Raw genomic sequence first — 10,586 nt, 5'->3', positions numbered from 1 at the left:
AATGTTTTAATAAATAAACGGGAAAAATCAGATTAAGGTAAGTTTTAATATTAAATATTATGAATTAATAATTATGTTTCGATGCAGTTAATTTTAGATTTAATGTGTTCAATATAAATAGTACCTACATACCTAATGGAGCTGTTGCTAATTTCCTTAAAAATACGGAATTAAGTAAATCCACGAAAATTTGAGCCTCATCTTTTGTTTTATCAAATATGTTGAATAATATGAAAGAAAAATAGTTCTTTGTGTACATCATCTTAATAACAATTATGGGATGAAACTAACTTATACAATAATATAATACCTACACTTCGAATACTTATTATGTTTTTATTGCATTTATGTTCCAATTAATTACATGTCTTGTCAATTCAAGACAGCAAACAAGCATATTAATTATATTTAAACTTAGGTACTATTTTGTAATAACAATATTGTACATTACTTTATTTAACAACATTGCAGACAGATCCAATTTAAAGGACGTTCCAAAAACGACAAAAAATCTCATTTTTTTAGTAATTTAATACAATAATATGAATCCTTGGCCACAGTAATTGCAAAAATTCCGAAAAATCTATAAATAAAAATATAAAGATCTAAAAAGGCTTTGCAAAATGAACCGAGATTGCATTTTATATTGACAAAAGAATACGACATTTAATGAAACGAGTTTGAACACAAATTTATTTTTACCCTTGTCCCTACATTGAACAAAGCGTAAAACATTGTGCAAGTACCAAAATGTATCTGTCGCAGTCATTTGGTTGAATTTGCTATTTGATTGATTGACTAGCGCCTTCATTTAATCGAATGACTAAAGGACAACTCGTCAAGTTGTTGAATGTTCAACGTCTTGACTGTACGTCATTTAGCATAGTCGTTGGTTTGGATAAGGGGGTGGGTTAGGTTATGTTCGTGTTTTTTACTACACAGAAATAGGAGCCCCGCTTCGCAACTTTCTTTTTATAGACGTTTAGAAAAAGTAAATTCTGTCGTCATTCAATGAACGCCCTAGACATTCACTCAAATAGCAGATTCAATCAGATGACGGCGACACATCTACTGGATAGCTGTTATAATCGATCTTCTGATATAAATACACAATGCATATAATCACATGTTCATTATAGGTTCCGATTTATTGGCAGTGCAAGTTGGACAGTATCTGAGTAATAAATTATATACCTACTATAATATAATAAAGGACGGTGTTTGTGAAGTGATCAAAGAGTTACAATTATGGATTTTATCCCGAAGGACAGGTTTTTGGAACTATATCCTGACACATTGTATCAGGTAAGGATAATATTTTATTTTTTTTATATCCTCGTTTATAAAAATTTCGATTGTAATCGATGTCAATTCAATGATCATAATAATATTTAATAACGAGTATATTCGATATAAATGTTGCATGTGCTTCTATTATAATGAATAAATGTGATTTTAATGTTTAATACAATGATCGATTATTATTGGATTTTATATAGAAATAAAAAGCCAAGAAAATAATAATCTCATCCTTTACAAGTCCAGCAAACGCGGAAAAATATCATTAAAATTAGTTCAGCATTTCTCTATAGTTATAAGTGGTGTAAATAAAACGATTTCAAAGTAGCGCATAATGTTTATATATTATTTTTTATAATAATATATAAACATTATGCGCTACTTTGGGACTCATTAGAGGAAACTTAAATTTTTTTCTTATCCCCTTGCGAAGATTTTTTTAAGCTGTATACTAGTGTTAAATAATTATTTCGTTTACTAAATACGGTAAGCCCGTATGTATTTTTGATATAGATAAAATGTACATTAATAACAGGTTCGTAAAGAAATAAATATGGAGAAGCCAGGTGAAATGAAAAGAGCGGTAAATCTATTGAAGGAATGGCTGCTGAAACAACCGCATTTGATAAAGAAAGATTTTCGTAAGTCAATGTTTTATTAATATAAACTAAGTAATAATTGCTACATCTCAGGTTTTATGTGAATTATTTAAATAATGTTCCATAATATGTATAGAGTTCTAAATAAATGTTAACTAGAGTCGATTCTCAGAAAAAATTATTTTAAAAAGAAGACATTCTTACAATTTCTTATTTTAGTATCCGGTAATAACATATAAATTATTATTATTATACGAATTCATGTGAAATTGTGTGATTTATATAAATGTCATTTGTATGACTATTAGTACAAATACCGATCTTATCTTAAGAATTCAAATCCTATTTTTAAATGACTAATCGATATCCTTAGATTACAAAATAAAGTACAGATGGAGCATGACAACCGCCCGTCGCCCTTGTCAAAGAAAATACGAAATCAAAAACAAATACGTCGCTGCACCAGTGCTATAGCGCATATAGTGTCATGCAATACGTCAAAAAGGGTTTGCAATTTTAGTAAAAAAATGCCGTCTTGTGATAATAAAACGCTGTAAAATTTGTTCCCGAAAACAAAAAAAAAGATAAAACATCGTTTCACAGGTTTTCTGTAGATTATTTGGCTGATTTATTTCTTTAATACGAATAATAATTTTACAGATATGAAGGAATACAAAACTTCAACGTATGTTGCCAGTATTTTGAAAATGAATTTGCCATTTTTATTGGTAAAACGGTAAAATGGTTCAAGGATCTTCAGCGTAATGCTGTTGGATTTTTCGATCGTGAATGTGATTATTTGTATAGTGCACTAAAGGTTCATGATAATTATTAGATTATTTTAATAAGCATAATACATTATTTTGTTACTTTATAAAGCTTATAAACGTCAAAAGTCATAGTCGTTTTCGCTAGCGATTTAATTTATGTGAACTCCATGATGGATATGATGAAAATAAAGTGTCCCGTATTCTCGACTAAAAACTACCGCTATTCGTATTCATATATTATGAAAAATAAAAAATAATATAATTATTATAGTTTATATTGAAACTTTTTTTATGTAATTTATTTAATAAAAAATTGAATACAATTTTTTTGTACATATATAACTTTAGTAGGCAGGTACTTTATGTAATAAAAGAATTTAAATAAATAAAAATTAAAACTTGACTTCTCATTTATGTATATAGCCTACGTCACTACCGCCACTAACATAATAATTCAGATCATTGCAATGAAACCTCACAACTCAAAATCGGTCCAACGGTTTATACTGCAGGGCGTGTCAAAGAAATATTATACATACATCCAATATCCGTAAACTCGAAAAACATAACCCTCTTTTTTGCGTAGTCGGGGAAAAATTTGGGAAATTTTTCAATATCTGACAACATTACACGCACACAGAAGCACCGTATACGTACAGTGCAGCGGCGAAATGACAGCACACATAGCTTTATTGAAAATGACGATAAATTATTCGGTTTAGTTCGGCAACGCTCCATCTGTCTTTTATTTTGTAATCTAAGTCGATATCAATCTTATTTACTAATCGATAGACATTTACAGAATAACCCACACTTTAGCAAGAATCACTACATAGTCTTCTATACTAGTCAGGTACTAGTATAAAACAAAGTCGCTTTCTCTGTACCTATATCCCTTTGTATTCTTAAATCTACAAAACTACGAAACGGATTTTGATGCGGTTTTTTAATAGATAGAGTGATTCAAGAGGAAGGTTTTAGTATATAATTTATTAGGTTTAAGACAAAGCGGACGAAGTCGCAGGCGGTATGCTAGTGTATCATAATGTTATGTTAAAACCGTTTGAAGACTCATGGAAATTTTTAATTATAGAGTTCTAAAAATAATTAATTTGTATCTTTGCCGGTAACCAAAAAAGGGATATAGGTATTTCTTATCATTACTTACATAAAACAGCCGAAAAAATCCTTATCAAATACAAAACTAATCGCTCCATTTAATCATAAACATGTCAGGAATTATATTTTAATCCAATTAATATTACTTCTTTATTATTATCGATTACCATATTTAAATGATTAATCATGTGAAAAATTGTCGAGGATCAGAAAACTGCATAGATGGTTTAATAATAGAATTAATTGATTGAAATATTTGAAAAAAACATAATAATTTGAAATAAATAAATTATATTAAAACTAGATTTCCGTATTGGCTTCACCCGCGTTTTCAAAAAAAAGTCCGCATAAAAAGTAGCCTTTGTCTTATTATGAGTCTTTAGCTATCTACAATTCTACATGACGTATTCATGATAATCGGTTCAGAAGTATTTTCATGAATAACAAACATCCATACTTACAAACTTTCGCGTTTATAATAATATATTAGAAGGATATAATAAACAATCGCGGGTGCATTGGGGTATTTTCGAAAGACGGGGTCATAATGTGAATGTATTGTCATTCAATACCTTAACGTTACCCACTAAGAAACGATCCTCTAAAGTGGTATTCAATAATTTCCAAACCACATCGGGAATTCTCTGAACTAGAGACAAAAAGCATGAATTCAAATATTTTTAATCGCGTGTTGTTTTGATTATTAATAATAAACCGGTAATCGGCGTATGAGAACAAAAATGGTCAAGGATAAGCTAGCTACACAGAATTACTTATCGTTTTATTGTTTTGAATACTTCTCCTTGTGATGAAATCTGCAATATCATTATTATTTTGTAAACAAAATATTTCTTTGCCATAGATATATTCATGTACTAGGTATCTACTTTCTATGAGATAAGTATGTATAATGTATATGTATGTATCTGTCATAGTTGTAGTGGCTCATAGATGTTCAAGTACTAGGCATAGGCTTAGATCAGCAAAATTAGTTACGCAACATAATATTTTTTTTAAATATAATATATATTTTACTTTTGTCTATTGTTATAATTTTAAACTTTAACTCGATTTTGTAAATTATTGATAGATTTGTCATATGACCAAAATTACAATTTTATACAATATATTGAAAATGTTCGTATAATGGGTTATTTCTTGGTTCTTTACATAATATGAAATTGTGTCGATACAAAAAATACCATAAATATAAATAGGTAATAATTATATTATATATTATATTTTATATTATTCACATGCTACGTTATGTACCTATGTAACGTTATTTGTTTACGGATTATTATTTTGCTCTATCAAACACATCAAACATGATTAAAAAAGGTATTTATTTAATAACAATGAGTGCTAATAAAATTAATTGACCATACATTATACAACATAACCTGATTTTTCTCGCCAACTTATCCAAAAAATATGTTAGTCTTTAGACTTTAAAATATATTATTACAAAGGCTTTTCAAATATACACATTTTGTGCCGCAGTGGGTACATTATATTTTGGTTTATGGTAATACCGATTTTATCAGGACGTTCTAGATTTGATTTATGCCAACATAGTTTAAACATATTAATCTTCTTTAGCATTATTACGAACTAAGCTCATGACATTAAATTATAGAACTTAACTCTCTTAGCGAATTTTCGTTTAAGCGAAGATGTTATAATTCATAAATAATCTACATGTAAAAAAATCAAATATTACCTCCTGACTCCTCGATATATCGGTAAGTACTGAAAAAAAACCTTATATTAAAAACATAGTCATGAAAATATAAAGAATAGATTCCATTTATAAACTTAATGCAACTCAGATAGACAGATTGCTCTTAAATATTTTCTTTTTCACCACTAAAACTTATTGACATTCGATTAACCTTCCTTAAACTAACAGAACATTATTTATATAATATATATTATTTTATATAGATAAGTAATATGATGTATATTAAGTAATATTTATTACTAGGTTTCCGCCTGCGGCTTCGCCCGCGCAGTCAAAGAAAAACCCGCATAGTTCCCGCATTGCGTCATTTTCCCGGGTTAAAAAGTAGCCTATGTCCTTTCTCGGGCATCAAATTATCTCCATACCAAATTTCATGAAAATTGGTTCAGAAGTTCAGGCGTGATTGAGTAACAGACAGACAGACAGAGTTACTTTCGCATTTATAATATTAGTATGGATTTTTCAGCGGATTTCTATCTAGAAACATCGATAGTAGGAACAAAGGGATCAGTGGAACGCGCCAAGAAACAATTCGACAAAGTCTGCACCATGAGGACGTTGATGCCACAGTTCTTCGACACGTACGATGTTAAAAAGGACTTGGCACCGTATTTGGAGAATTCTATGTAAATATTGTTTTAACTAAACATGGGTGAACAGAGATTTTTTATTCAGAAATTATTTAAATTAGAACTGATGAAAGAACTTTAGCGTTTTCATGCTATGTTCACACTCAAAATCAATCCTTTATTTTTACATTATTCATTAATAATCGAAAGGAGAAGGGTATAGCATAAATACGAGTCTTATACTAGCCACTGAATAGGCTATTGCTTGGATGCTCTTCTTTTTCCATCTTCATCCAAGGAATTTTATTTTTTTCGATAACTCTCCAAAAGGCAAACATTCAATGTAGGTAACTACCTACATTGAATGTTTGCCTTTTGGAGACCACTCCAAATTTATGTAGCTAATTAAATATCGGATATAATTTGACAAAAAGATTATTGTCTTGGTTTTCCGTATAATTAATGTATTCAATACATTAATAATACGGAAAATTTTTTATAAGATTAATAAGATGGAAATATTATTAATTTTCAGATACTTAACAATGTTGCCGAAATTAACAAAAGAACACTACAGGGTATTCGCTACCAAAATCATTGATGTATTTGGTGATTCAGCTACCTACACAAAATATTTTAAGTTCTGTATACAAGTAAGTTGTTTGAACTATATTATTTTATATTTCTATGGATTCAATTGTCTTTTCAAAACGAAAGATTATTTTTTTCTGGAAAAATAAGCAGTCGACTCTATATTTTCTATATTATTACTTAAGTAGCAATATTTGGGTGTTCAAACTTTGTTTACGAGACCTTCTAAGTACTATATTTTAATGTTTTTTTTTTTCATTTAACTTGTTGTAGTTGTATAAAAAAAAATACATACTTGATACAAGTATGTATTTTTTTTTAATTTACAAATAGCAAAACTAAAAATTTTGTACTTATATTAATTTTCAGATGGCCGAATATGCGAAAAATCACGATTACGTCGGTAGTTTTCGAATGGTTGCTGACCTATCAGAGTGTAATCTGTTAGATTACATATCGAAAATAAATCTATTGGAGATACGGCAAGTGATGGCCCTGTTCATGGTAAGAAATCAATTATTTCATTCAATTTAGAATTTATTGAAGTGAAACTTCTTTATCGAGGTCGGAAAAAAATTTAGTGTAACATTTTTTCGTTACGCGCCATCTTTTATCTTATCCCTACCACGCGTGATTCGACGTATTTCTGTAAAGATGCATAATATAGTAAATTATTTTTTTGAAAAATAAGGTCATAAAGAAGTTTCACTTCTTACGTGTGTACACTTATAGTACATGCACACATTTTTTTTTAATTATACAAACACTAAATAACTCTCCAGCAGTCGTGAAATAAACATTAAAGCATTTAAAATATTCTCAAAATATAATTTTATTATTGTTTATTTTTGACCAGGCTTCTAAAAACCAAAAAAAAACATTCATTTGTCTGTCTTTGAAATTAAATATTGGTCTGCAATAACGTATAAACCAAATTAAAAAAAAATCTTCCTACATACAAAATGAAAACCCTCTTTTTCAGGACGGGTACGGAATGAAAATAAAGGGTATCCATTTTATATCACAATCCAGAGCAATAGACGCTCTCTTAACAATATTCAAGCAAGTATTGAAACCAAAGATAGCCGGTAGAATGCATGTACATAAGACTTGCGATGAGTTACATGATATTATTGGCAAAGATGTTCTACCTGTGGACTTTGGCGGCCATGAGCGGTCTATGAAGGAACTTTTTGGTTTGTACTTTCAATATAAATAGGTAATTATTCAAAGGCGCTTACCGTCGGGATTAATGGACGAATACAAAAATTCTTTATCCTTTGGATATACAATATATGGGGTGGAAACTTTCTTTGGGCCTATGGTCCATACCATAGATAGCAAACTTTACTGAACTCTCTAAATGCAGTTCTATTTATTTTTAAAAATAAAGGAATGTTTTCTTTCAGCAAAATTTGCTATCTCCAGTATTTCAAGTACTTTCACTCCAGGGCCTATTGAAAATTTCCATCGTGCATAAGTGTACCCTGAGTGTCGTAGGCTATAATTACAGGTACCTACTACGAGCGAAGCCGGGGCGCTAGTAGAACATGAATATTAACAGTTTATTACAAATTATTGGGACATTAATTAAAGGACTCATTTAATTGTAGAGCTAATATTCTGCTCGATTGATGTTATGATGTAATATATCTACGCAATATCAATTAAGCGTTTGATTAAGAGTGTCTCTCGAACAATTATTAAATTAGGAAGCTCTTAGTTTATGTAAAAATGGATATCATTTTATTATAGGGCTCCTCATTACATAGGTACCTAGTATAAAACAAAGTTGCTTTCTCTGTCCCCATGTCCCTTTGTTTGCTTAAATCTTCAAAACTACGTAACAGATTATGATGCAGTTTCTTTTAATAGATAGAGTGATTCAAGAGGAAGGTATATAATTTATTAGGTTTTAGAGGAAGCGGACGAAGCCACAGGCGGAAAGCTAGTATTGTATAATAATGAATTATCACAAAATAAGTCAATTTAACAAAAGTCATTTACAAAATAAACCATGTAATAACAAACATAGAGCCTCAATCTTATATTAATTATGTAATATATTAATATTCGAAGAGAAAGTTACAAAATATTCCATTTACACCTTTAATAAATTATGATTCTTTTTACAGAGGAATGGGTAGAAATATTATCGACAGAAGAACACAAGGAATATATAAAACACATAAACAGCGCTGGTACGGACGAGTCGCTTCGAACGGAAAACAAATTCAACGAAGAATATGCGGGGATGCCGGGCACATTCCGATTGCTGACTGTTGACTGATATTTTATCGTATTTTGTATATTGGTTATAGATTTAAGGTCCCATTGAAATAATAGATAGATGACTTCATTAATAATGCTGTTAAATTTTTAACGTTCCGTGTGTTATAAATGATTTAAAATACCTTATTTCGATTATCCTTTATATTCGAAATCACTAGATGGTCGATCGTTCGATCATCCTATCCTACTTGTATTGTTATATTTTTTTATTAAAAATTAGATTTATCGTCAATCATATAGAAAGTCAAGCAAATTTTTAACTACAAAATTGTGTAATGTGTAGCTCTCTTAAAATGCAGACTAAATGGCTGTGTTATAAAATATAATAATTAATAATGTAAATATTTCATTTTGTAACGCCTTTGTAAATTCGACAATACGATACGCACGTTTACAAAACATACTTATTATTATACAAAATCTCAGTAAAGAGGCTATAAATGAACATTTTTAAGTTTTCCGAGTGTATTGATTTATTTTATCAACAAATAATAAAAGTCCAAAACACCTCAACTCCCTCAGCTCCTTTACAGATGCTTGTGTTTTTCTACTACTATTTAATTTATGAATGGATGGATGATTTTACTCACTACGGAAGTTATTTGGAATATAATGTATTAAAAATTTTGAAGGAAAAAAGTGATTGTTAAGCAGGATTTGAATACGCATTATTTGCTTTACCCACAGAACATAATATTATAATGTGGCTTTACCATTGTGATGCGTTTCCTCGACCCCAGAAATATAGTCTAAATATAATATTATAGGTAATACTTTTACTACTACTTTTATCTTACACAAGTAGAGCCGCAGGTTAAAATTTGTTTTGAAATAATATAGATAACTGAAAAACAATAACTTAACAATTTCATTACGAAACGTAGTTAAGGAAGTTTAATATTGGAGCAAATTCTTTTTATTATTTGAGTTTTACAATATTCATACTATCGATTATAATTAGGTTAAGAGACTAGGCATTGTGGCGTATTTCCAAACTATACATAGCCAGAACGCAACCATAGGAAACTGCTCGTGTATACTTTGTAATGCTGTTTTTAAGTTTGTTATTACAAAATATACCCGAATTTTGCGTACTGATCGTGTATACTTTGTAACAAGGATGCTTGCTTCTTCGTTTCAAACTATACACGATCAGTACGCTTACGCTTGAGCAAAATAATAAATAGGCGTAGGCATCAAATACTTGTACAGCTATATCTATCAACTTTTATTCTTCTGGATTGATTCAGTAAAATTTGGAATAAAAATATTATTAGGTGAGCTTAGAAAAATAAATAGGTAGTTAACAGATATAAAGGTTACCTATGGGTTAGGTTAGGTTCGTGTTTTTTTTAACTACACAAAAATAGGAGCCCCGCGAAGCGGGGCTCCGTCGCCTCGCAACCGTTTTCTTATGGACTAATAAGTCCAGCGATAGTGCTAAAATGTAAGAATCTAATTCAATTGCAGTCGTGCAGTATATTCGGGAACGAAGACACAAGCATCCTCGATACAAAAAATATACGATCAGTACGCAACATTACAAACACAATACACATGCATTTTAATAATAGATTTCAAAACAGCAATACAATAATATAAG

At 29.7% G+C, this 10,586-nt stretch overlaps 1 protein-coding gene across 1 annotated transcript; it reads left to right on the top strand.

The window, feature by feature from the left end:
• Positions 1 to 1,139: 1,139 nt before the first annotated feature.
• LOC123700146 lies at positions 1,140 to 9,441 on the top strand. Its single transcript, XM_045647277.1, has 7 exons — positions 1,140 to 1,305; positions 1,835 to 1,940; positions 5,998 to 6,157; positions 6,636 to 6,753; positions 7,061 to 7,195; positions 7,674 to 7,887; positions 8,827 to 9,441. Exons 1-7 carry the CDS (start codon positions 1,249 to 1,251, stop codon positions 8,979 to 8,981), a joined length of 945 nt encoding a protein of 314 aa, XP_045503233.1. The 5' UTR covers positions 1,140 to 1,248; the 3' UTR covers positions 8,982 to 9,441.
• Positions 9,442 to 10,586: the final 1,145 nt, after the last annotated feature.

The sequence above is a fragment of the Colias croceus genome, chromosome 19 (genome assembly GCF_905220415.1).
Source record: "Colias croceus chromosome 19, ilColCroc2.1".
In the NCBI taxonomy this organism is placed as follows: domain Eukaryota; kingdom Metazoa; phylum Arthropoda; class Insecta; order Lepidoptera; family Pieridae; genus Colias; species Colias croceus.
Note: the sequence above shows the minus strand (reverse complement) of the source record. Positions and strands in the feature narration are given on the sequence as shown.

Excerpts from the sequence above, each read along its gene's own strand:
- LOC123700146 (XM_045647277.1), top strand. The coding sequence starts at position 1,249 with ATGGATTTTATCCCGAAGGACAGGTTTTTGGAACTATATCCTGACACA. Across the intron at positions 1,941-5,997 it reads TTTGATAAAGAAAGATTTTC|CGGATTTCTATCTAGAAACA; the intron begins GTAAGTCAATGT and ends TGGATTTTTCAG. Across the intron at positions 7,888-8,826 it reads GTCTATGAAGGAACTTTTTG|AGGAATGGGTAGAAATATTA; the intron begins GTTTGTACTTTC and ends TTCTTTTTACAG.